Here is a 26,574-nt window from a genome sequence, read left to right as displayed (position 1 = left end):
ATTTATTTATTTTATTATTTCTTTTGATGTTGGGGGTAGGAGTTTATTAATTAATTTATTTATTTTTGGCTGTGTTGGGTCTTCGTTTCTGTACGAGAGCTTTCTCCAGTTGTGGCAAGCGGGGGCCACTCTTCATCGCGGTGCGCGGGCCTCTCACTGTCGTGGCCTCTCTTGTTGTGGAGCACAGGCTCCAGACGCACAGGCTCAGTAGTTGTGGCTCATGGGCCCAGTTGCTCTGTGGCATGTGGGATCCTCCCAGACCAGGGCTCGAACCCGTGTCCCCTGCATTAGCAGGCAGATTCTCAACCACTGCGCCATCAGGGAAGCCTCGATCATCTATTTATTTTTGTGTGAATAATCCTCTATAGCCTGGATATTTGACTTCTTGAAATAACATTATTTGAAAAGTGTGACCATGTCAAAAATAAAATTATATAAAATGTACATTAAGTGACAGCTTATTTTGCTCAGGGCGAACTTCAGTTTTGTCCTTTATTTTACTCTAATCCCACTAAAGTAAAGGCTTTCAGACCAGGAATGTGTATGTATAAAAGAAACAGTATGCTCCCTTACGCAGGGAACTTTTAAGAAGCAAAAGGCCATCCATGAACATGGTATATCGCTTCCTTATCCAGATCTCCTTCTCTTGCCCCCTCCAGAAGAATTTTATGGTTTGAGGCAGACAGGAGTTACTGAGTTAATTCCTATGCATTTTAAAGTTTTGGGGACTTCCTTGGTGGTCCAGTGGTTAAGAATCCGTCTTGCAGTGCAGGGGACACTGGTTCGATCCTTGGTCGGGGAACTAAGATCCCACCTGCTGTGGGGAAACTAAGCCCATGTGCCACAACTAGAGAGCCCAAGTGCCACAACTAGAGAGCCCAAGTGCCACAACTAGAGAGAAGCCCGCACACCACAACGAAGAGCCCGTGTGCCACAACTAAGACCTGACGCAGCCAAAAAATAAATAAATAGATATTTAAAAATAAAGCTTTTTTTGCTACTGTGAATGGCACCATTCATAACTGCCTTATGTCAAGCATCTGTGACAAGCTACACGTAATTATTTTAGCTACTTGTGTGTCTCTTCACCTGTCATTCCTTAACTCTACCCCAACTGTGGACTCCCTGTAGGCCAGCATCTAGCAACACAGGACAGAGCCGTCTCTTTTAATGTTTGTGGAATCGAAGAATGAGGGCAAACGTAACGTTTTAATAATAATAATAAAAAAGTAGCAATATCTTACCCTAGATACAGGGCTATGTTTTTCTTACAAGGATGCTTCATCAAGCGAGTTGTCCCAGATGAAAAATACAGGTGGTCCTAGAGAGAGAGTCACAAAATCTTAATCCTATCAATGCTCATAAACGCCTGATGAAAACAGTTTCCTAACGTGTAACACTGAAAATGTAAAGGTGAAATCTGAATTAGGCAGGTGGACGGCATCTAAGTCATTTTCCTCTTTTTTAAAAATAATTAATTTTATTTTTGGCTGCCTTGGGTCTTTGTTCCTGCGTGCAGGCTTTCTCTAGTTGTGGTGAGCAGGGGCTACTCTTCACTGCAGTGAATGAGCTTCTCATTGCCGTGGCTTTTCTTGTTGTGGAGCACCGGCTCCAGGTGCACCGGCTTCGGTAGTTGTCAGAGGTCACCAATGGGGAAAGCTGGGTGAGAGGGACCTGGGACATCTCGGCACTGTTTTGCAGCGTGCTGTGAATCTATAATTATGTCAAAATAAAAAGTCTAAAAAGACTCACAGGATAATGATTCATATCACATCCCCTCTGTGTATATGTTACTTATTTACAGATTACTTATTGAGAGGCCAGAGGCCAAAAAAAAAGTAGAAACCAGTCACTTGATTATTTAGCAATGCTGACACCACTTCTGAAATAACACAATGTCAATAGGAAAAACATTTGAGCTGACAAAATATTTTTTTCTTCATGCCTTTTAGGCACATGCAGGTAAAGGAAGTTTCCTGCTGCACTGTGTCATGTAAACAAAGTAAGTTTGCTTCCTATGTCACTCTGCATTTAAAAAGTCCTATCGGATAGAACGCTGGATAAAAACTCAGGTGATCTGAGTTCTAAACCCAGCTGCAGCTCTTGTCTTTGTTCAGGCTACTTGACTTCTCTCAATTAGCTTTTTTTTTTTTTTTTCCCCAATACGTGGGCCTCTCACTGTTGTGGCCTCTCCCGTTGCGGAGCACAGGCTCCGGACGCGCAGGCTCAGCGGCCATGGCTCACGGGCCCAGCCACTCCGCGGCATGTGGGATCCTCCCGGACCGGGGCACAAACCCGTGTTCCCTGCATCGGCAGGCAGACTCTCAACCACTGCGCCACCAGGGAAGCCCTCAATTAGCTTTTTAGTGACATGCAAAAGGTTAATGCCTATTTCAAAAGGCAATGGTAAGGATTAGATGAAGTAATGTTCTATGCCGGACACAACACTGGCACCCAAGAAATACTAGGAAGTATTAGTTCTGATCCAGCGATTAGATAAAAGTGAAGAATGAATGTTAACTGTGGAGCCACGTACCCCTTGAATTTGTTCTCTGACGTGAAACACCTTTCCTGTCCTCACCGTACGAATACTAGAGGTCAGAGATAAGAAAACATCTGTCAATGTTTATGAAACAGTCGGCATGACTCCTACCAGGTTGCCTCTGGGTTAACGGTGCAGTAGCTGTTCTTGAAGCTTTTAGGGTTATGGGAGCCCCTGGAAAATCTGATGAAACAGTGGACCCTCCTCTCCTAGAAACAGACATATGTATATGCAAAAATGGAGATGTGGTTCCTGAGAGCTTGTTAAGCTCATTTGCAGACCCCAGATTAGGCAAATGAAGAGTGCCTACTGCCAGATTTTGTTTTTTGTCTGTGGGGTGGGGAGGTGTTGGTGGCTGGGAGAATGTTGCTCCAGTTTACAGCAGGTTCTCAATCTTGGATGTGAGTCAGAAGCACCTGGTGGGGGGGGGGGGGTGCCTGATACAGACTGTAGATTGCTGGGCCACACTGCTGAGTCTTTGGTTCAGCAGATCCAGGGAACTGCAGTTCTAACAAATTCCCGGGTAATGCTGCTGCTGTTGGCCCAGGACCACTCTCTGAGAACCAGTGTGGGAAACGGGAGAATTGGATGTGACCAATCTTTGCAGACTTTGAGACACATCCTGCTAGTAAATCTTGCTGGAAAGTCCCACTCCCCACTCCCTTATTAAGGGCAAGTGTATCGTTAATTTTGCTGGGTCTGTTTTCACGTCTATAAAATAAGGTTAAGGAATCACTTCGCCATGAAACTCGTTGTAAAGATCAAATGAGGCCATGCAACAGAAACGCATTCTCTATTTCTTCAGCAAACAGGGCCCTGCAGAGTGTGACAGCTCATTCCAGGCAGGAGTTCCCTGAGGGTGGGAACTGGGCTTTAGCATCTGTCCCGTGCCCACGGCACCGCGTGTACAGTATTTACTAATCTAACATTTACTGAAATCCAAAAATGTTCTGGGCAAGCAGTGAGTAACAGGAAACACTCTATACCTTCATGGAGCTAAGAGCCTAGTGACAGCAACAGACAAGAAAAAATTTGCGATGAGTAACAGAATTTAGTGATTGATAGGAAAAAGCAGCTATAGGGAGGAGAGGGTCTTTAGATGAGGAAGTGTACTGTTTGTCAGCATCTGAATAATCAGGAAGAAGTCATGGAGAAAATCTGGAAGCAAAGCGTTCCAGGCAGAGGGAGAAGCAGGCACCAAGTCTCCCCCGTTCGCGAGTTTGGCAAGTTCAAGGGAGCAGTGATTCAGGGGCGGGCAGGGGCCACATCAGTGGTTGTCACATCCCTAGGGGACCCTTGGTAATGTCTAGAGACATCTGATTGATGGTCAAGTCTGGAGAAGAAGGTACTACTGGCATCGAGTGGGTGGAGGCCAAGGACGCTGCTCAGTATCCTACAAGGTACAGGACGGTCCCACCCCAGATAATGATCAGGCCCTAAATGTCAGCGGCGCCGCTGAGGAACCCTGCGCCAGATACGGCGCGAGGAAATTGGGTTTTATTCCGGGTGCCACAGGGAAGGGGAATGACGAGATCAGATTCGTTTATAAACAACCCCTCTGGCTGCCAGGATGGACAGGAGGGCACAGCCTAGGGTGATGGCGGTGAAGGTCGCTTGAAGGCATCGGAATTGGGCCAAAGTCTTGAAGTGGCAATGGGAGGACTTGGTGATGAGCTGGAGGCGGTGGGGTGAGAGAAAGGGTGGGTATCAAGTTCGCTTCCTAGAGTAAACTCAATAAGGTTGGGGAGCGGAGCATCTTTCCTGGATTCCGCGCAGGGATGAGCCTGCCCCCTCCCGACCCCTGGCAGCACCCCAGGCCCAGGAGGGCGGCCCCACCGGCACAGCGGCTGAGCTCTGGCCAGCGGGCAGAGCCGCAAGGTAGTCGCCGCCACCAGCATTAACAGCAGCATCTCATACTACCCGCCGCCGCTAACACACAGCTCCTCAACTGCCGCGGGGATTCGCTTCACAGCCTGGGCATGCGCAGTCTGCCGCGGAGCCTGGGCAAGCGCACCTTGTTCCCCAAGAAGCCTGAATCCGCCCACCTCAACAAGCCCCCAGCGCCTGGGCATGCGCACACTGCCGCCCTTGGGCTGTCTACAGTTAGCTTAGCGTCTCTCGGGAAGCCCGAATCCACCAACCGTGGCGCGCGCCAGAGCTTGAGCTTGCGCGTGTCACTCACATTCCTAAGCCCAAGTGTTTGGACCGGGCTGCCCACACGTTCCCAAAGCTGCGCTTGCAGCCACAGCTGCTCTCTTTCTAGGGGCCATCACGCGTGCCCACAGCCCTCCCCGCGATCCGAAGGAGCCTATCGCAAAAGGTGAATGCCACGAGGGAGCTGGAACGCTTCCGGCTCTACTTCGCGTAGGCCCCGCCTCCACTCTTCCAAGTCCCGCCTCTGCAGCCGTCCGTTTCCGGCCACCCCTCCCTCGGGCACGCAGGCACGCTCCGGCCGTCACGTACGCCCCAGCCCAGCCCGCGGAAATGATGCAAGTCCCGCGCGCCGCCAGGATGGCCGGGCTATGGCGGCGGGTGCAGGCTACGTGCGGCTGTGGGGAGCTGCGAGGTGTTGGGCGCTTCGGCGGCCGCTGCTGGCTGCCGCCGGGGGGCGGGTCCCGACTGCGGCCAGAGCTTGGTTGCCCAGAGGCCGGCGGGCCTGCGACGCCTCTCCTCCCTGGGCGCTGCGGGGCCAAGGCCCCGCCGCCGCGGGCCACTGGCGGGGACTTCGGGATGCTAACAACCGCAGCGGCGGCGGCGCATTCTCGGGCGGCGAGGATGCCTCCGAGGGCGGCGCGGAGGACGGGGCCTCGGGCGTGGGGGGCAGCGCGGGCGGCGGGGAAGGCCCTGTCATAACGGCGCTGACGCCCATGATGATACCGGACGTATTCCCGCACCTGCCGCTCATCGCCGTTACGCGCAACCCAGTGTTCCCGCGCTTTATCAAGATTGTCGAGGTAATGAGAGCCCCCGCCTTGGCCTCCGTTTCCCCCACGTCTGCAAGCTGCGGGTTGGACCGAGGGATCGCTCAGCACCCTCATGCCTCACAACTTGAAAACGTTCGAGTCTTAGTTTTCTCACTACTAGTGAACTCGAGCCAGTTTCCGCCCCCTTTCAGATCCCTTCAGGAGAGTTGAATCCAACGAGCTTAGGATTGTCCACTGAACAGCCCTAGTCATAGAAATTCGGTGCCGGGAAAGATCAGGACAGTCTTGCCACTCGGTTACTTTTCTGCTGGTCTTGGTAAATGTTTTGTGACCGTCTCCCCCAGGGCGGTCTACCTTCTGGTTAAGAGCCCCTTTGGGATCCGGATTCATTCCTTCCTTAAATGTTTCTTGAGGTCACGTGCTAGGTACGGTTCCAAGTGTTAGGGATACAGCCCTGAACAAAACGGACACACTTTCCTGCCTTTGGAGCTTAGGTTCCAGCGGGATTCGAGAGGTAATGAACAAGGCTAGTAAGTAAATTATGGACTGGAAGGCTGTAAGTACTGCAGGGGATGATAGAGCGAGGGATTGTCCAGGAGTCTTAGGAGGAACATGGCATAAGGATGTTCCCAGGGGTTTATTCATTCATTTATTCAGTAGGGTGTTCTTGTTCCCGTGTAGCCGGCTGAGGATTCAGCAGAACAAGTCAGACACAGCCCCTCTGCCTGAGGAACTTATGTTCTGGTGCAAGAGACAGTAAAGATCTTTTCAGACTAAGAGCCACGGGGTGTGGGGTGGTGCAAATGGACCAGGGAGATGTAATAGAGAGAAAGCAGCAGGAGTGCAAGGAACTTGAGTTTTTTAATGATGTGGAAATGAGTCCGTGGAGGAGAAGCGTTATCTCTTAACTGTCTAAGCAAGGTCATACAATGAGTCAGCTCTGCATTCACCCTCCAGTCTCTACCCTCACTCTCTAGTCTCTGCTGAATAAATCTCAGCGATCCCCTGGAAAGGGAAAGGACGGTACAGAGGGACAGCATTTAGCCAGTGTGGGGGGCAGAAGGAGCCCCCTCCACCTCCTCTCCAGCACTGTGACTGTGTGCGTCCGAGCTGCCCTTCCAAGGGCCTTCCCTGATGTTCTGTGTGGTTACTGGCAGGCCCCAGGGCCGGACCCTGTGGGATCATATCCTGGCCCCTCCACCCCTAGCTCCATAACCTTGGGCAAGCTGTTCCTCTGGGCCTCCATTGTCTCACCTGTGAAATGGGCATAGTAATAGTACCTCATTTCTTAGAGCTGTGATGGGAGGTAAATGAGGTCACGTCTAAAGGCCTCAGAACCGTGCCTGGTGCATGATACGCCTTCATAAGAAGCGGCTGCTGTTACCCATGTGGTGCGCTTTCGACACCTCAGAAACGAGCCCTGGGGGTCTTTTCTCCATTCTTGACGCCCCCAACCCCAGCTGTCCTCTCTACCCTCCCCTCCCAGGCCCTTAGGGCCAGGATGTTCAGCAGGTACGGCCCCCTCAGCCCCTCAGAGTGGAAGATGCCCCCTGTCCCCAGTGCCCAAGTAGAGACAGGATTCTTCCAAGAGATTCTGTGTGCCAATCTAGGGCTAGCCAGGAGGGTTACATGAGATGCTGCGGGTAGTGTGAGACTGGCATGTGGAACTCGCATGTGGTATTCCTGTTGCTGTTACTTTATAAATAACGGAAAAGGGATCCCACCAGAGGGAAGGACAGGTGCTAAGATGCAGCGGTCAGCTGTTAGTCAAGGAGAAAGTTGGAGCTCCCAGGGGACCCAATAAGTGTTTCTGAACCTGTTAGCCAAGCTCTGATTACTCTTGATTTGGTAGTTGACACTGCATGTGGCTAACTTGCCCCAGTGGCGTCTCTCCTTATTAGTGGCCTCTGAGTGTAGACCAGTGGCTCTTAATTTTGGGTGGGTCATGTAACCCTCCTGATGGATGTCATGGACCTTTGTTCTGGGGAGAATGCATTTAGAGTGTCAGGAATTCCCATACCGTGTGGTCATGGAGTTAAAACGCCGCTTCTCAAAGCCGGGTTCCTGGACCAGCAGCCATCAGCTGGGAGTCTGCTTGAAGTGCAGACTCTCAGGCCTGCTTCAGCCCTCCCAAATCAGAAACTCCAGGGGTGGGGCCCAGCCATCTGTTTTAAGAAGCCCTCCAGGGAATTCTGACTTGTGCCAAAGTTTGAGGGCCATTAAGTTTTTAGTTAGAGTTTGGTCTAGGAATTAACACAGGCTTGAAGGAAATCATTTGAGCCCAAAGGACACCTGTGCTCCTCCCATCAGCTGTTTCCTACGAAACTTTAGTCCTCTACCTGCCAATGGAATGACAGGAGAATGTGCTGTGATGGGCGGTGGGTTTCGATGATCAATGAATAGGATATAGATGTGATTGGGATATACTTTCCATGAAAATTGGAGGAAATTACCAGCCTGTGGGGTGTGTCACATTTGGATTACACACATTTACTTTTGTCCTCCCAAAAAGAAAAGCAGAGAGTTGAGATTTTCAAGCCAAGGCATTTCGCCACAGAAACAGCTCTTGAAATTGGATGTGAAATCAATTTCTTGGTACCGGCCGTTTGTCTCCTTTTAGTTTTTTTTAGGAAGAGGGAAAAACTAAGGAATGCAGCTCTTCAATACTGCCCGTCCTTTTTTTTTTTTTTCTTTCGGTTCAGAGGTTCCTGGACCGTGTTGGTTAGTCCTGGATCAGATTAGCACACCCCTAGAGAGTATTACAGAAAACGCTAGAGCTGCTGTCAAAGCGTCAGCTAGAAAGCCTACCCTGCGTTTCACCTTGGGGTCATTGTCATGCTAGGTTAAAAATAAGAAGTTGGTTGAGCTGCTGAGAAGGAAAGTCCGCCTTGCCCAGCCGTATGCCGGCGTCTTTCTAAAGAAAGATGACAAGTAAGTGTAATTTTTCCTTCACTCCTTTGTTGAAGCTGCCCTGGATTGTGGCTCACCACAGAGCCTGCTCCGTAGAGTAGCCTGGACCTCTGGCTCCTGACCTGAAAGAAACCAAGTCAGACCTCCGGGGATGAGGCCGAGAGCTGAGCATCCCTTTTCAGCCTGGGCTGAAGACCCTGCCCCAGGCCCTGGGCTTCATGCGTGGTCCAGGTGCGGGGAAGCTAACCTTGGGGACCCCTGGTGTTAGGCCAGGGTGAGGCTGCTTCAGAGCAGCCTTAGATGCGGGGGCTCTGGGCACATCTACCTGGACTGCAGGTAGGAATGAGTTCCACTTCCAAGTCGGAAGGTGTGTCCTACGCAGGCTCCATAAGAAGAGGTGTGGAGTGGAATCCAGATTCCATCTGGCCACGCCTGCCTGTATGCGGTGACCCTCAGGGGTGGCCCAGAGCACCTGTAGGAGCAAGGAGGTCAAGGCCAGGAGGAGTGTTTCTCTTCTCTCTCTTTTCAAGAGAGCCAGAGCACCTGTGCCCATGTTCCTTTGTGTCCCTTCTCCCTCAGCAATGAGTCTGACGTGGTCGAGAGCCTGGACGAGATCTACCACACGGGGACGTTTGTCCAGATCCACGAGATGCAGGACCTTGGGGACAAGCTGCGCATGATCGTCATGGGACACAGAAGGTGCGGGAGCCCAAGTGCACGGGGTGGGGCGGGAAGAGTGGCCTGGGGCGCCCCAGGTTCCAGCACCGACCTGCCCTTCTCGGTCACCGCAGTGACCAGGCCAAAGCTGGAGGTGGAAACCGCCCCCCCCCCGCCAGCTTCTCAGAGCCGCTCTGCTTAAGCGGCAGTCTGGGTGGTCAGTGAGAAGCCATTTCTCACACCCGTTAGTCCAAAAAGCACCACGAGACAGGAGATAGCACGTTGCCTCATGGTTCACGTCTGGGTGTCAGCACGCCTTCCCCCTGGTGCCTGCATCTGCGTCTCTATTCAGGTTGGCATGTTGGGCTTTTTGTTTTTTGTTTTTCCTGGCTGCACCATTCAGCTTGCGGGATCTTAGTTCCTGGACCAGGGATCGAACCCGTGCCCCCTGCAGTGGAAGCTCGGAGTCTTAACCACTGGACGCCCATAGATCCAGGTTGCGGTTTTTTACTCAGCCAGTCTACCTCTACCTCCTCTGCCGAAGGGCTTCATATGGCATTTGCAAGCCCAGTCTAACCCGCTGTATTGTTACGGCTAATTAAGAAAAACCTACATGATCAGCTGGGTTGAAGCTGGAAGAAATGAACGTGTTCATTTCTTTTCACGTGTTCCAAGGAACATTGGCCTCCCAAGATGAGATGCTTGTCAAAGGTGTCCTGTGATCACATGTGGGAGACATTTCAGACTCACCAACCGTTAAGGTCGTAGTGTTTGGAAAAGCTTCTTACTGCAGATGCCCGTTGGTGTTTGTTGACTCGAGAGCCCTTCATCCTTTCCTCTCACGGAGACTTTTTCTGTGTCAGCCGGCAGCTCCCCCAGAGCACACCGGGGAAACGGTCCCGGCCGGCAGCGCTTCCGTGGACAGTCCTGGTGGCGTCCCCGCTGCGCCGAGCCCCCATGCCTGTGTTCACCTGCTCGCGTTAGAGTCTGTTTTAGGGAAGAGGCTGTTCCTTTGTCTCCTGGGAGGATTCATGGCTCAGAAAGAACAGAATAAGATACAACCAAAATTAATAAAGATGGGGCGGCTACTCACTGCTCTGCTAACCTGCAGGGTGCCTTGGAGAACGAGTCCTGCTGCGTCCTGAGGCCAGGCCACCTCGGTGTTCACCGAGTCCCGACCTCCTTTTCTCTGTGCATCTTGCTGGTGTCCGCCGCCACTGAGTCCGCGTCCCCGGTAGCGCTCAGGCCTGCTCTCTAAGGGTGGTACTGTTGTTAGTTACCCCGTGTGGCAGAAAAGAGCCAACACGTCACTGAACACCGGGCGCCTGGTGTCTGCCAGGCCCTCGGGTGTGAGCGGAGTAGCCGGCGAGGGGCCCAACTTGGGGAGCCCGCCCCCTGCATGGGGAAAACAGGTCACCAGCTAAATTCTGACAGTGGCGGGTGCTTTGGGGTGAAAATGACGATGGATGGGGGGTGGGGTGGGTGTGTGCGCAGGTGGGGCTGGACTTCATGTGGAGTGGTTGGGGAGGACCTCAGTGGAGGCGCCCTTGAACCTGGAGCTGAATCTTGTGCAGGAGCCACTGTGTGGTGAGCTGGAGGCCGGGGGAAGGGCAGGCAGAGTCCCTGATGGGCCCCAGAGTGCGGGCTGCCACTGGCGTCCTCGTTCCTGGAGGACAGCGGATGTTGGTGTGGGAAACAATGGATGGGTTGGCTGGAGTCCAGGGGCAGAGGGCCTGCTGGTCTTGGGTTCTGAGACAGCAGCTCCCCTCTTCCCACCAGCCCTGGTGGCTGCAGGGGCCTGGGCCCAGCGAGCCCTTGTGTCATCAGCACCGCAGAGTGTTGTGGCCGGCAGGACGCCCCCCCTTCTCCCCAGCCTCGGTGGCTTCACCTCCTCTTCCTCGTCTTCAGGGTTCACATCAACAGGCAGCTGGAGGTGGAGCCGGAGGAGCCCGAGGGCGAGAACAGGCAGAAGCTACGCAGGAAGCCGAAGCGGGGCAAGAAGGACGCGGAGGAAGACGGCGGCGCCAAGCGGCAGCTGCAGGTGGTGATGGAGCCGGAGCCCAGCCCCGCTGGTGAGGTGCTCATGGTGGAGGTGGAGAACGTCGCCCACGAGGACTTCCAGGTCACGGAGGAGGTGAAGGTGAGTGCGCATGGGGGCAGAGCACCCTCTTCCTCCAGGAGGCCTGGGAGGAGCTGGCGCTGGCGTCGGGAAGGTCGGAAGTGCGCTGGAGCCTTGGCTGCTGTGAAGGAACCCGGGCCCTGGCTCCTCCTCCCGGGCCCCGGGCTGGGGGAGTGGGCAGGGCACATGTAGCTGGTTCTGTGACCCGTGCTTCCAAAACGGAAAAGAGCCTCTGGCCACCTTGACCCCAAGCATGGCAAGCCAGCTCTCAAGAGGGTGTCGGGAAATGTCCTTCCACCGTCCTTCTCATGTAGGTTATGGGCAGGGTGACCTGCCTCCAACGGGGAGAGGTGAAGAAGAAAGGCAAGGCAGGTGGAAGGCTCCTCGGGTGCGCCCGCACCCGGTGTCCTTGGCCTCCCCAAGGGGAACACCACCTTGGCATAGCTGACAGCTTTGGTCTGAGCCTGGGGTGGGTTCTGACCTCGGTGGGAAGGAGTGCCACAATCCATTGGTGATGTCTGCTGTGGGCACTGCAAGGGGCCCGGGGCCGGCAGTTGCCTCCGTGGGGCCCTCCAGAGCAGCTCTGCCGGGGAGAACTTTACACGTGCTGAATGCATTCTGTGACTCTGCACCATTCAGCCCTGTGACTGTTGAGCACTTGACCTGTGGCTGCTGCGACTGAGGAACAGAACGTCTAATTGTATCTCATTTCAACTCACTTCAATGTGAGCAGCGCCTGGTGGCTGCTGTCCTGGGCAGCCCAGCCTTAGTATTTCCTTGAAGGCTCTCGTCTGGGGGGAGGGGAGGGGAGTGGGGAGCTAGGAGCGTGCCTGTCCCTCTTGGCGCGCATGCCATGCAGGCCCACCAGCTGGCCTGTTCTGGTTCCTTCTACAAAGGTCATCCCAGGCAGATCAGGGACAAACCCATTAACCAGAGACCGGTGGATCACACTGAAAAAGCCCAGCAGTGGTGGCTCTTGCTTCGTGCCGGCAGTGCCCTGAGCAGAGTGCCAAGTGCCGGGACCTGTGGCCTCTGGAAATGAGGTGCAGGATTTATGCCATAAACTGTGTCCAGTGATCCTGCCGGGAGTGTCACTGGCCTCACTGTGGTGGCAGCTAAGGCAAAAAGGACAGCAATACCTGTGGCATCCATAGCGGAGCCGGCTGGGGCGAGGTTCTGGGGGGGACAGACCTCGAGCCCCTTCTCCCCACCCAAGATGGCTCGTTCTAAGGTCGAGGTTCGGAGCGGTCCACGGAGACAGGGTTGGTTTGGTTTTTGCTCTTGGGTCCTGAGTCCCTGTGACTTGTGAACTGGGGCTCCGCTCCTGGGCCTCTGGGGCCGTCCTTGGCTGGGCCGGGTGGGAGGGGCTCCAGGGCCACAGGCCGCTCTGGTCCCAGTGACCCACGTGGCCTCCCTGCTTGCCAGGCCCTGACGGCGGAGATCGTGAAGACCATCCGGGACATCATTGCCTTGAACCCGCTCTACAGGTTGGTCTCCTGTCTCCTGACGAGGCCAGGCTGGGCCTGTCTGGCTGCTTGTCCTCATTGAGATCCCGGCTGGGCTTGGGGACTGCCTAGCCTCTGAGGGGGGAGCCGCTTCCCTCCCAGCAGGGAGGCCCCGGGGCAGGCGGGAGGTTGGAGGGGGCACAGCCTACCTGGCCCCGGCTCTCTCATCATCAGCCAGGTAGGGGGAAGGCATCTCAGGAGGGCTGCTGGATGGCTGCCAGGGTGACTTACGTCTGGGCGTTGGGGCGTTAGTCCCGCTCCAGGATGGGCCACAGCCCAGTGAGGACCATGGCGGTCCCGGTGCCCCGTGGCAGCATCTCCGTCCCTTCCAGAGAGTCTGTGCTGCAGATGATGCAGGCCGGCCACAGGGTGGTGGACAACCCCATCTACCTGAGCGACATGGGCGCCGCGCTAACTGGGGCCGAGTCCCACGAGCTGCAGGACGTCCTGGAGGAGACCAACGTGAGTGCGGCCTTCCCACCTGGCTGCTGTCCTGGGCTCCGGCATTGGGGTGGGTTCACGTTAGCCCACGTCCTTCTGACCACGTCTGGCCCCTCGTTCTTGGTAGCGGCCGCGTGGTGTCCCACTGGGCGGCGCCCGTCAGTGGGTGGCGTGTTTGGGTTGTCGCCAGTCTCGTCGTTACGAGTAGCACCTCTGCCAGTGTCCTGGTCCACATGGCCTGCAGACCTGTGGAGCGTGGCTGGAGCACTGGGCTTGCTGGGGCAGAGCGTGCGCCCCTCTCGGATTTGGGGAGGCGTGGCCTGTCCACATGCCCTGGTTCGCACTCCCTCCCCACTGCCCCTCCACACAGATGGCCATCCTCTTACATCTTCCCTTTCTTGGCAGATTCCCAAGCGGCTGTATAAGGCCCTGTCCCTCCTCAAGAAGGAGTTTGAGCTGAGCAAGCTGCAGCAGCGCCTGGGCCGGGAGGTGAGCGGCAGGGCGGGGCCCCAGTGCGCAAGAGAGTCTCTGCTGTGAGGCTGCGCTCCCCCTCGGGGCTGGGAACCTGTGCGAAAATGTCAAACTGGTGCGAGCAGCTGAGTGCAGAGTGAGAGGTCCCGGGACCCTCCTGACCACTGAGGGAGCCCGGGGGGAAATGCTAGAAATTGGGAGCCAGCTTGGGAGAGGTCGAAAGCTGTTTCCGCAGCCTCAGCTGTTGGAGGCCCACCTTCCCAACTGGGCAAACGCATGGACTGCCTGGATTGTTGGTTACTTAACGTTTTCCAGATTTAACTCACTTTTATCACTTAGTTGTTGTTTTTTTTTTTTTAATTTTTATTGGAGTCTAGTTGATTTACAATGTTGTGTTAGATTCTGCTGTACAGCAAAGTGAGTCAGTTATATGTATGCATACATCCACTCTTGTTTAGATTCTTTTGCCATAGAGGCTGTTATAGCACTTAGGTTTTTTTTTTAATGAATTTATTTATTTATTTTCGGCTGCGTTGGGTCTTTGTTGCTGCACGTAGGCTTTTTTCTAGTTGCAGCGAGCGGGGGCTACTCTTCGTGGCGGTGCACGGGCTTCTCATTGTGGTGGCTTCTTTTGTTGCAGAACGTGGGCTTCAGTAGTTGTGTCTCGCGGGCTCTAGAGTGCAGGCTCAGTAGTTGTGGCGCATGGGCTTAGTTGCTCCATGGCATGTGGGATCGTCCCAGACCAGGGCTTGAACCCATGTCTCCTGCATTGGCAGGCAGATTCTTAATCACTGTGCCACCAGGGAAGCCCTCACTTAATTTTTATGTTAGGGAAAATATTCGTATCGTATTTATTTTATTTAAAATATTTATTTATTTGGTTGCTCCAGGCCTTAGTTGCAGCAGGCAGGCTCCTTAGTTGTGGCTCTTAGCCTCCTTAGTTGTGGCATGTGGGCTCCTTAGTTGTGGCATGCGAACTCTTAGTTGCGGCAGGCATGAGGGATCTAGTTCCCTGACCAGGGATCAAACCTGGGCCCTCTGCATCGGGAGCGCAGAGTTTTTAACCACCGTGCCACCAGGAAAATCTCTTGTCTCATATCTTTAATTGAAAAAGCCACTAGGCAGCTCTCACACGCAAGGGCACAGGACAGCAGGCCACCGGGCGGGCGCCGATGCTGACCTAGGGCCTGAGCCCGTGTCCTGCTGTTCCGGCTGTTAGAGGGAGCGTGGCACCCCTTTGATTAACGTGGGGGACACACTGGCATCAGGCCCAGCTTTTCCTGGTCGTAACCAGGATTGAAGGGTGGATCACTTCCTCCCCTGGAATTCGGTGTTACTTATCGTGAGGCCCGTGACCAGGAGGACTTAGGGTGGAACGTGGGGGAAATCGGAGGCTGGGTGCCCTGGGTTTCTCTCCCATGTCCTGAGGAAGCAGCAGGCCCGCCCTGGGCTGTGTCCCCTCTGCTCTGACGGCGGCTTCTGGGCCCTGCAGGTGGAGGAGAAGATCAAGCAGACGCACCGCAAATACCTGCTGCAGGAGCAGCTGAAGATCATCAAGAAGGAGCTGGGCCTGGAGAAGGACGACAAGGACGCCATCGAGGAGAAGTTCCGCGAGCGGCTGAAGGAGCTCGTGGTCCCCAGGCATGTCATGGACGTGGTGGACGAGGAGCTGAGCAAGCTGGGCCTGCTGGACAACCACTCCTCCGAGTTCAAGTGAGCGCAGGGGGCCCGTCTCGTTCCCCGGCCTCGGGAAAGCTGGGCATCTGACTGGGGTCCCTGGAAAGCCAGGAGGGTGGGCCCCTCATGCATGTTTCGGTCACGGTGGGTGTCCATCCCCTCGTATCGCCCCTGTGCGGGCCGTGTCTCTGTCGCCCCTGTTTCACAGATGAGGGAGTCGAGGCTTGGAGAAGTTACATCAGTTCCCTTGCCTCTGGGCTGGCAGATGGAGACAGGGATTTGAAGCCAGTGCCACCAGTCAGGACCAGGAGTCCCCAGGGCCATTGCTCCAAGGCCGCCCCCTCCCCTGGCCTCCCTCTGGCGGCTTTGAGGGTCAGCCAGGAAACAAGCGTCTTCCTGGGGCCCTGGCCTTGCCCGGCGGGTGTTGTCCTGTGCACACTGGCTAGGGGTCGGGGCCCCGTGGGATGCTTCTGGCTCTGCCCGTAGCCCAGGCCTGGGCGTTGCTCCGGGGTGGCTCGTGGGACAGCTCCTCAGAGGGAGGATCTGAACGGGCCTGCAGCACCGGACCCTCCTGGGCTGTTGGGCCGGGCCTCTCTCTGGCTCAGGGTGTCTGGGGAAGGTTGGTCTCTTTGCACGAGGACCCTGGGAGATACTGGTTGCCCCGGACGCTGCAGGCCTCCCCACCAGAGATGCCCCCAGCTCCTCTCCTGGGGCAGTGAGTGCGCTTCCCACACCGACGTCAGGGTGACCACACGCTTATTTAGTCCCTTAGAACGTCACAGACTCATGTAGCGGTCTGGAGGCAGAGGGCCTCACGTCTGGTGTGGTGGGCAGGACAGGCTCCTTCTGGAGGCTCTGGGGAAACTCTGTCTCCAGACTTTTCAGTTTCTCGGAAATGTTCCATGGCTCCTGGCCCTTCCTCCATCTTCTGAGCACGTCACTCCAGCCTCTGCTTCTGCCGTCTGCCTCGCCTCTTCCTCTGACCTCCCTGCCTCCTCCTTATCAGGCCCTTTGTGAGGGGCGCCTCTGTCCCTGGGTGCACAGCCCTCGGCCTGGGGTCACGCTCCAGGCCTCAGTTTCCCCACTTGCCCTCATCAGGTTGTCCCTCCCCCATCCTACCCGCTGGCCCCTCCTGTGCTGTGGGACCCTGAGCCGGCCCCATGCTCGCAGAGTCTCTGGTCTGGGAAGCAAATGTAGCCCTTGTGCCAGGAACTGCACCCATACAGGCAGACCTCGGGGACACCGCGGGTTCGGTTCATAGCAAAAAAGCGAGTCACATGAATTTTCTTGGTTTCCCTTCGTGTAAAAGTTATGTTCACGCTCTACTGTAGTCTGTTAAGTGTGCAGTTGCGTTATGTATAAAAAAAGACAACGTATATGCCTTTATTAAAAAGTACTTCATTGCTAGACGACCATCACCTGACAAGGCACGGTTACCACAAACCTTCAAGGTGTAAAACGCGCGGTAGGCGAGGCGTGTCTGCACCGCGCCGGGAGTGGGGCAGGCCAGGCTGGGCTGGCTTCTCAGGGCAGTTCGGGCCGCAGCTGACACTTGGTGGTGTTCTCACATCGGGCACGTGGGTCCCAGCACTGTGGATGTATGGAGTGGGGTTCGGGTGGCTCACCGGGCCCGCTCACCGGCTCTTGTCTGTCCTGTGGCAGCGTCACCCGCAACTATCTGGACTGGCTGACGTCCATCCCGTGGGGCAAGTACAGCGACGAGAACCTGGACCTGTCCCGGGCCCAGGCGGTGCTGGAGGAGGACCACTATGGGATGGAGGATGTCAAGAAGCGCATCCTGGTGAGGCTCGGCCACCCGCCCTCCCCGGGGCCACGCCCACCCCCCCACTCGGGTGCGGGGCACCTGGCCGAGCTCTGAGAGGCGGCGGCCATCGTGTCTGGATCTGTGAGGGTGGCGGGGGCCTTGGGGCCCGGGAGCCAGGACTCCCCCTGTGTGGTGGGGGAAACCCAGGGGAGCTCCCTGGAGAATCTGGGGGTCTGGGGGGGGCTTGGCTGGGCCAAGGTTTGTGTGGGGTCAGCAGGGGCCGAGGAGGGTGAGGGATGGAGGGGCCCAGCCGGAGGGACCGGGGTTGGAGTGGCTCAGAGGTGTTAGGGGCCGCCCAGGCCTGCCTGCCCGCTCCAGGGAGCTCACGGTTTCCCCAGGGGGATAAAAATTGTGCTCGTGATAGGAGGAAATGAGGGCCAGAGGTGTCTGGCTGAGAGCGGGTGGGCTGGCGGGGAGAGAGGACACTGTGATCCAGGTGGGGAGCTGCCGGGTGCGCCCGGCATCGGGGTCACCCAGAGTCCGTCACGCGCGTCCCCTTGCCGCCTGCTCGTCCTGTTGGTGCCATAGGCTGTCCCTCCAGTGTCAAATGACAGTCCAATCAGCTCGGCCCCTCTGGGTCAGGCCCTGTCCCTTCTCGCAGCCCCAGATGCCTGGATGATGGGGAGGCTCAGGCCCGGCGGGGGCCCTTGCCCTGTGGAAAGGGCAGTGCTGTCTCACGGGGTCCTCCTGCTTCTGCCTGCAGGAATTCATTGCCGTCAGCCAGCTCCGGGCGTCGACCCAGGGCAAGATCCTCTGCTTCTACGGTCCCCCAGGTGTGGGCAAGACCAGCATCGCCCGCTCCATCGCCCGGGCCCTGAACCGCGAGTACTTCCGTTTCAGCGTCGGGGGCATGACGGACGTGGCCGAGATCAAGGGGCACAGGTTGGCCCGGCCCCTCCCCCTCGGGGCTCACCCCGCCTCCCATCAGCCTTCCTTCTCTTGGGTCTTTTCCTACCCTGTAGCGTGATGGTGGCAGGCAGCAAACTCCACTCACGCTGGAATAGGTAACTGAAAAGTCAGCGTGTCCAGTCTGACGTCAGGCCTGGCTCAGTCCAGGTGCTTAAAAACCTCGGATCAAATTGGATCAAAACCTCAGCCTCTCAACCACTGGAAAGGCCTCTCGGCCAGGCTGTCAGCAGACGGCCCCCTGGTTCCAGCTTCCATCCCACCAGCTCAGCACCCCGCACCCCGGCAACACTGGCCGCAGGCCCGGGGACTGGGGACTAGAGTGGGAGGTGAGACGGTCTCCCCAGTGAGGCCTCGGCACCTGTCTTGGTTCTTGCCTCCCTTGTCAGGCCCAGAGCGGGGCTGGCATCCCCTGTGCGCAGGCTCTGACAGCCACCTGGCCCGCGCGTGGTGTCCTTCTGTGCGACATTAAGGGTGTTGTGTTCTGGGGCTTCCCGCCACGCTGGCCTCCGCAGAGGGTGGGTTTTTGAAAAGCCTCGGTGAGGCACAAGCGCAGTGGGTACACAAGTGTCTGTTCCAAGTCGGCCATGCATTTCCATCCTGTAGTGTCCAAAGAAGGTTTAAATCTGTGTTTAAAAGTTACTTTTCTGGCTTTTCTAAAAGCACGGACAGTTCTGGGCACCAGGGTTCACAGGCCCTCCTGGCAGCAACGCTCCAGAGCTGGGCTGCCCACTGGGCAGGGTGCAAGCACCCCAGTCTGCTGCAGCCCCCCTCCACTCCTGGCTCTCTCAAGTCCCCTGGACGGTGGCCAGTCTCGAGACCTCCCCAGCCCGGAGCCCGGTGTGAGCTCCAGGGGTTTGGAGAAGGGAGCCGGAGCATGGTGGGGCCCGGGTGGGGGTCAGGAGGGGATGAGGCCGGCACAGCCTTGGGGGCGGGGTCACTGGGAGGCCTGCAGGCTGGAATGGTGCAGGTGTGCCCGGGAGCTGCGGTCTGAGCTGGGAGGTGCAGCAGGATGGAGGTAGAGGGGTTGGAGGCAGAGAGGGAGGCAGATGCAGAGCCGGGCCCTGGTTCAGGAAGGACAGGGAGCTGCAGACCAGCACCATGTGCTGGAGTTTCTAAACAAGCACAGGAGATCTGTGACGCTGGGGGTGAGTCATTGGGGAAAGGGCACCCAGCAGCAGCAGGTGGGCGTTCTGTGCTGCTGTTGGTCTAGGGACAGGGAATTGACTGCTGTTATACTGGTGACAGCCAAACCCTCCTCTGCCCACGGCCCTCCAGGGCTCCCACCTCCCTCAGGTTAAAGCCCAAGTCCTCCCTGTGGGCCACAAGCCCTGCACGACCTGCCCCGTCCGCTCCCTGCCCTCCCCTCCTCCCTTTCTCCCCCTCGCTCACTCTGCTCCAGACACATGGGCCTCCTCACTGTTCCTCCAACACACCAGGCACGGTGCTGCCCCAGGGCCTTTGCACTGGTTGTGCCCTCCGCCTGGAATGCCCCTCCCCCAGACATCCATGTGGCTCCCCCTCACCTCCTCTGCTTGTAGCCTTTCCTGAAGATGTTCCTTATCTCTTCCTTAAAATACTGCCTCACCCTCAAAGTGACGTTCCAGATCCCCCATGCCTGCTTTTCTTCTTTGTCGCAGATACGAACGAAGTTTTTCGTACCTTGTGATTTTCTCCTCTGCCTGGTTTGTGGTCTGTCTGCCCTGCTGGGCCTTAGCTCACAGCACTGGACTCATGTCTGTTTTCCTAAGAATGCCAGGCAGGCACCTGCAGCCAAACTGGGCAGACAAGTAGGCTCTCAGGAAACACTCCTGAAAGGACGTGCCAGCTGGGGCCAGGCCCTGGGCCTGGTGACCCTGAGGCCAAAGGACCCAGGTGTGGGGGATGTTCCTGCCGCAGGCCCTGGCTGCTCCCTGCCCCTCTCCTTCTGTTGGATCGGGCAATGCCGGCTGGGTTTTGCCGTCTGGATAGGAGGTGCTGGCTAGCGGGAAGAGTCTGAGTGAGACTTGGCTGTGAATCTGTCTCCCGCCCTGAGCCTGAGCTGGGGGAGCACGTTGACAGCCCCAGGACTTGGGACCATTACGCCGTCAGGATGACCCAGTGCTCTGCCCACCTGCACAGTGCGGAAGCATTTATCCTCTGCTGGGGCCACGCTGTGTGCGTCTCCCTGTGTCTCCTCTGGGCGGCCTTGGAAGGCATGTGGTGATCCCGCAGCTCCAGGGGAGCTGGGCCTTGGGCGCCAGTGTGGCTACCCCAGGCGCTGGGGCACCGACCGCCCCGCTTTGCCCTCTTCCGCAGGCGGACGTATGTGGGCGCCATGCCTGGCAAGATCATCCAGTGCCTGAAGAAGACCAAGACGGAGAACCCCCTGGTTCTGATAGACGAGGTGGGTGGGGCCTGAGGGCTGGGCCCTGGCTGGGCTCATACCCTTCCCTGAGGTTGGACGTGGCCCCTGGGCCTTCCTGGCCCACAGCTGCAGGCGGCCCTGACCAGACGGAGTCTGTGTTCAAGGTGAAACTGGCCCCCTGCGGTTTCCATGGTGCCTGAGTCACTGTGGGCGGCCTTGTTGCAGCCGCCTGTCTCGTGACACCGGCCCCCTCCCGCCCTGGAAGACCTGGTCTCTGCCTGTGGCCACATGGTCAGCCCAGCCCTCCTGCTCTGGGCTTCCCTAGCCCCAACCCCCAGTGGTCTGGTCTCCCGCTGGGGTGTCCGGCGAGCGGGCGCTGGGGGAGGACAAGGGGCTAACACCTGCCGCCCCCTGCTGCCCCTTCAGGTGGACAAGATTGGCCGGGGCTACCAGGGGGACCCCTCATCAGCACTGCTCGAGCTGCTGGACCCTGAGCAGAATGCAAACTTCCTGGACCACTACCTGGACGTGCCTGTGGACTTGTCCAAGGTGCGTGTCCCACCCGGGGGCTGGGCCAGTGGGGAGAGTCCGGACGCCCCGTCCTACCGCACCTCGCTGCCGCCTCCCCCAGGTGCTGTTCATCTGCACGGCCAACATCACCGAGACCATCCCAGAGCCGCTGCGGGACCGGATGGAGATGATCAACGTGTCGGGCTACGTGGCCCAGGAGAAGCTCGCCATCGCAGAGGTAAGGCGGCCCCAGTGGCCCGGCCCTGGGGAGGGGTGCCCCGCCGCCACTTGGGCTCAGGAAATATCCGAGTGCCCACTAGGTGCCAGGCCCTTAACCGGAGCTAGGGGTGCAACCCGCAGATCCTGCTCTGGGGCTCCCGAGCCAGGAGGAGACAGACGGATGTGGACGGGATCTGCCCGTGTGGTGTGATTACAAGACACAGACGACACCAAGGCGGGGGTTCGGGGGGCTCCCCACCCCAACCAGCTGTCAGCCGAGGGTCTTACGATTCAGTGCAGTTCTGACACTACCCACCTGGAAACAGCATCAGACCCCAGGTTCAGGGCTCAGACCAAAGCACTGCCCCCACTTCGGATGCCAGCCCCCAAGTCCCTGGCCGCTCTTATAGACTGACTGGGTATAAACCGGGGGTTCCCACAGCCCCCTCCTCGGTTTGATAATTTGCTGGAACAGTCTACAGAACTCAGAAAGACAAGAGTTTTTACTTACTGTTACCAGTTTATTATAAAGGATACAACTAGGGAACAGCCAAAACAGAGACTCCTGGGGCAAGGTGTGGGGAAGGGCCCATTACTAGGCATGGTTGACTGGATGACTGATTGCATCATTGGTCACTGGTGATTAGCTCCCCTCCCTGGGGGCTGAGGGTGGGGTGAAAGTTCTATCCCTCCAGTCCCTTGGTTCCTCTGGCCACCAGCCCCCATCCAGCTATGCTAATGATCACTTCTTGAAAGGGGCTTCTTGTGAATAAGAAAGGATGCTCCTCTCGTGCCTGTCACTCAGGAAATTCCAAGCGTCTTATAATCGCTTGTGCAGGGAATTGGGGCCAAAGACCCAATATGTATTTCTTGTTATAATCACAGGCCGTAGAACAAGAGCAAGGAAAGACACTCCGTGAGCACAGTGCTGAAGGTAACACGACCCCACCCTGGCCTTCAGGGCCCAGCACTGTCTTGGGGTTGTGAGTTCAGCTCTGACAGTAAGTTACCCCTTGAGTTGCCCCGCTGCCTTGTGGTCACGCACCATGGCCGGTGTCGTGCCAGGTCAGTAACGGCTGTGGGCGCGAGAGTGAGGCTGCTGTCCGTCTACCCACCAGCCGTGCTTCCCCGGGTTATGGGACTGCCTCCCTGGGCTTTCCTGGGCCCAGGGTCCCCCGGGATGCGGGCCTCTGTCTGCATCTCTATTTGTAGGAAAGCGCTTCCCGGGCTGGTGGGATCCTTCCCTTTTCCTGGCGCCCGGGTGTGTGCGGTGCTTTACTAGCCTGCAGTCAGTCAGGGGAGAGCCGGATTTCCCTTCCAGAGGGCTCGAGTTCCTGATACAGTGTTTTCTTTCCAGAGAGGGCTTTAGTGCATCTTGTCCCCTTTTGCATCCCCTGGGGGGTGGGAGGCAAGGAAGAGGAGCTCTTGGCTGGGGCGGTCGCAGGGGTACTGGGACTCCCCGTCACTCCCTTTGTCCCCCAGCAGCCTGGACACTCGACCAGGCAGAGGTGGGGCAGGCTTGGCGGTGTGGGTGGAGGGGTTCCTTCAAATCCTTGAAGGGACAGCAGGAGGCACACGAGGGCTTTGGGACACTTCTGCCCTGCAGTCAGTGCTCAGGACTGCTCAGACTCCACTGACTGCTGTGCGGCAGGGGTGGTGCTGGGCCCCGAGTGACCCTGGAGCCTCTGACCTGCTCCGCATCCCCACCTGCTCTGTGCAGTGGTCACGTAACCGGTCTCTGCATGAGGAGGAAGTCTGGGGGTTCAAGGAGGCCTTCCTGGAGGAAGAGGCAGCTAAGATGAGCCTTGGGAGCACGTGGAGGTGGCAGGCCGGGCGCCTGCAGGTCCTAGGCCCACCGTTAAGGATCCTGGCACTTGCTGGGCTCTCTCCCTGGACACTCTGCCACCCCCTCCTGGCCTTGCTGGCTCTCCTCCCTTCAGGTCTCGGCTCAGGTGTGGTTCGAGAGCAGCCTCCCCTCACACACTCTGCTGAATGGCCCCCAGGTACCCCCGGGGACAGGGGCTCCACGGGGCAGGCCCAGGGTCTACCTCAGTGACCTCATTTACCTGGCCAGGGGTCTTTGGAGGGGTGGGCAGGGGCCACGGGAGAGGCCCTTGGGGTCCTGATGGCGACTCTCCTCCCTGGCAGCAGTACCTGGTGCCTCAGGCCCGTGCCCAGTGTGGCCTGGACGAGAGCAAGGCCACACTGTCATCGGACGTGCTGACCCTCCTCATCAAGCAGTACTGCCGGGAGAGCGGCGTCCGCAACCTGCAGAAGCAGGTGGAGAAGGTGAGCCTGCCTGGCCGGCGGCGGAGGGACACATGCTGTCTGAGTGCACTCACAGCAGGTCCCTAGGGGAGTCACAGCCACAGACAGGAAGTAGATGGTGGGGCTGGGGAGGCAGTGTTTAATCAGGACAGAGTTTCAGTTTGGGAAGGTAAGAAAGTTCTAGAGGGGATGGCTGGACACCAGTGCAAATGCACTTCCTGCCACTGAGCCGTACGCTTGAAAATGGTTAAGATGGTTTTAGGTCACGTGTACTTTATCACAACTGTAAAAAATTAAAGGCAGGTGGAGGAGAGTTGGGGGCAGGGGGTGGGGGCTGCTTCTGTGGCCTGGCTGCCCCCCAGCCTGCTGCGTCCACACAGGTGTTGCGAAAGGCAGCCTACAAGATTGTCAGCGGCGAGGCCGAGTTCGTGGAGGTGACGCCGGAGAACCTGCAGGACTTCGTGGGGAAGCCGGTGTTCACAGTGGAGCGCATGTACGACATGACGCCTCCCGGCGTGGCCATGGGCCTGGCCTGGACCGCCATGGGTGAGTGGCCTGCGCTGGAGCAGGCAGCGCCGGGGGCTCTGCACGTCCCTGTGGTCGTCTGTCCCCCGGTACAGGTGGGAGCCCTCACTGCAGGCTGCTCTGAACGCCCTCTCCACTGGTAGGCAGGGTGCAGTGAGGCCAGGGGACCAGGGCTCATCAGGGACGATGGGACCGCGAGGTGGCCGCAGTGCCCCCGTGAGCTTTCTTTGGGCTCATGGTTTTCAGGTTTGCCTGAAGGACGGCCCTTCACAGCACGAGACCCTGTCGCCTGGGGGGGCCACCACCCAGTGGGGGAGGAGGGCCAGGCAGCTCTGGGGAGAAGGGTCCGAGGGGCTTCCTGTCCAGGCGACGTGGCTCAGCCCACCCTCACTGGGGACGCTGGGTCTGGGAGCTACAAGGGCGGGGGCGGCTCAGGGCCTGTGTAGCAGGCAGGGTTGGGTGCGGTCCTGGTGGGCAGGGCACAGAGCGGGCAGGCTCTGAGCCACTTGTTATCTGCTGACTGATTTGGGAGGAGGGAGCTTGGCACCAGCAGGCTCTGCACCGCGGGCAAGTAGAACGCGGAGGCCCAGCACAGAGATCGTTCTCAGGTTTTCATGTAACCTGGTCCCCGCAGATGGATCTGCTGCCCCGAGGTGGCTGCAGGAACAGTGCAGGCACTGAGGTGTGAGGGATGAGAAGGCTCTAGGCTGGGATGAGCCAGGGAAGGGACGGTGAGGGGCGTCCCATCACTGGGGATGAGGGTGAGGGTGTGGCGGGAGCGGCCATCCAGGAGTCTGAGGCATCCTGGGCTCATGGGCTCTGCCCTCGGTTCCTCAGGAGGCTCCACGCTATTCGTTGAGACGTCCCTGAGACGGCCACGTGACAGCAAGGGGGACAAGGACGGGAGCCTGGAGGTTACAGGCCAGCTGGGGGAGGTGATGAAGGAGAGCGCCCGCATCGCCTACACCTTCGCCAGGGCCTTCCTGATGCAGTACGACCCCACCAACGAGTACCTGGTGACCTCGCACATCCACCTGCATGTGCCTGAGGTGAGGCTGGACCCGCGCCCATGCCCCACACCCGCCACCTGGCAGCCGCCTGCCCACCAGCCTGTCTCCCCCCCAGGGCGCCACCCCCAAGGATGGCCCGAGCGCTGGCTGCACCATTGTCACGGCCCTGCTGTCCCTGGCTCTGGACCGGCCGGTACGGCAGAACCTGGCCATGACGGGTGAGGTTTCTCTCACGGGTAAGGTCCTGCCTGTGGGAGGCATCAAGGAGAAGACCATTGCGGTGAGTGTCCCGTGTGATAGTGCACAGCCATCATTCACGTGTCAGGGCTAACACCCCCAGGTGAGAAGAGTGACAGGCCCATTTTACAGAAGGGGAAAGTGAGGCCCAGTGGGCATGGGATCTGGATCTGCCTGGCCTGGATCCCCTGCTGAACTGCCTGCCTAGCTGCCCCTCCCTCCACGGTGGTTCTCAGCCTTTTCAGCCCTCATCTCAGCTCCTCAGGGATGAGTAGGGTCTCCTGCTTCCTCGCCCCCCGCCCCCCCCCCCCCGTGGCCTAGCACTGAGACCTGTGGGTGCAGGAGAGGCTGGAGGAGCAAGGCTTAGGCACTGCAGGTGGACAGAGGGCCCAGAGCCCAGCGTCTCACTGGGTGTGCTGTAGGTTTGACTGTGGTGGATTGGGGGGGGGGGGGCTGTGTTTCCCAGTGTTGGGAGCCCCCCGAGCTCCTGGCAGCACCCCAGTCTCTCTCACCTGAGCCCCCAGGCCTCTCCCTGTCTACCTCAAACGGACCGCAGCCCCAGCTGCCCACAGGGAGGGGCTCCCGTGATAGGGACACCCAGGCAAGGTGTGTGGGAGGCTCTCTGCACCTTGCTTTCCTGTCTTGCAAAGTGAGAGGTTCAGTGAGTCACTGCATGCTATCCCTAGAGCAACACATGGTGACACATGGGGACCCTTGTCCACCAAGGGGCAGAGTCAGGCTGAGGGACAGCAGCTCAGAGGCCCCAGGTGCGACAGGGCGCGTGGCAGTCTTAGGTGCCAGACCTCTAAATGTAAAGCAGTGGGTGCTGATTAACCCCAGAAACCATGGGCCTCATAATTCCCGTATTTCCAGACACCTTTGGGGGTGGGGAGAGCCTCTGGGGTGACACCACGCCAGAAGAGGCCTGGGTTCCTGCTGCCAAGCTACTGGAACAGAGGCTGGTGACGTTACCCTGGGCCTCAGTTTCCTCAGCAGGGTGGCCACTGGAAACCTGGCTCCATGCCCAGCCCTCTCCTACCTCCCACACTGACCTGACTGCCCCCCCCCATCCCAGGCCAAGCGTGCTGGAGTGACGTGCATCATCCTGCCAACCGAGAACAAGAAGGATTTCTACGACCTGGCAGCCTTCATCACCGAGGGCCTGGAGGTGCACTTCGTGGAGCACTACCGTGAGATCTTCAACATCGCCTTCCCCGAGGAGCAGGCCGAGGCCCTGGCTGTGGAGCGGTGACGCCGGCTCTGGGCACTGCAGGCACCGCTGGGCCCGCCGGGGCTGGAACTGCGCTCAGGGGAGAGGCTCCAGGCAGCTGAGCCACAGGAAGCTCAGGAGAGGCCTGGAGCCCGCCCTCAATCATGGCTTAATCACTGACTATTATTTAATTATGATTAAAAGCCGTTTCCAGTACTGCTTGGTTGGCTGTGGCTTCTTTCTGTGCTCACCACCCTGCCTGTCACCAAGG

The 26,574-nt window shown here is 57.9% G+C and overlaps 2 protein-coding genes across 2 annotated transcripts in view; one reads left to right on the top strand and one right to left on the bottom strand.

Annotated features, from left to right (window-relative positions):
* Positions 1-4,452, bottom strand: part of CATSPERD (cation channel sperm associated auxiliary subunit delta) — a 39,553-nt gene extending 35,101 nt beyond the window's left edge. The window contains exons 1-3 of the mRNA XM_060006546.1: positions 4,379-4,452; positions 2,537-2,591; positions 1,245-1,321 (exon numbers count right to left, since the gene is read on the bottom strand). Of these exons, the coding sequence (XP_059862529.1) occupies positions 1,245-1,321; positions 2,537-2,591; positions 4,379-4,452 (206 nt within the window). The remainder of the gene's footprint in view (positions 1-1,244; positions 1,322-2,536; positions 2,592-4,378) is intronic.
* Positions 4,453-5,053: 601 nt separating this feature from the next.
* LONP1 (lon peptidase 1, mitochondrial) lies at positions 5,054-26,513 on the top strand. The gene is given in 20 exon segments (XM_060007532.1): positions 5,054-5,137; positions 5,139-5,228; positions 5,230-5,496; positions 8,309-8,397; positions 8,956-9,075; positions 10,942-11,173; positions 12,578-12,639; positions 12,990-13,119; positions 13,504-13,587; positions 15,062-15,282; positions 16,909-17,047; positions 17,775-17,953; positions 20,276-20,363; positions 20,751-20,873; positions 20,956-21,072; positions 23,202-23,342; positions 23,702-23,867; positions 24,684-24,895; positions 24,972-25,136; positions 26,169-26,513. Coding segments are annotated over 20 exon segments (2,886 nt in total). The 3' UTR covers positions 26,346-26,513.
* Positions 26,514-26,574: the final 61 nt, after the last annotated feature.

Source organism: Delphinus delphis, chromosome 3 (assembly GCF_949987515.2).
Source record: "Delphinus delphis chromosome 3, mDelDel1.2, whole genome shotgun sequence".
In the NCBI taxonomy this organism is placed as follows: Eukaryota; Metazoa; Chordata; class Mammalia; order Artiodactyla; family Delphinidae; genus Delphinus; species Delphinus delphis.
This window is presented reverse-complemented; position numbering and strand designations above follow the sequence as displayed.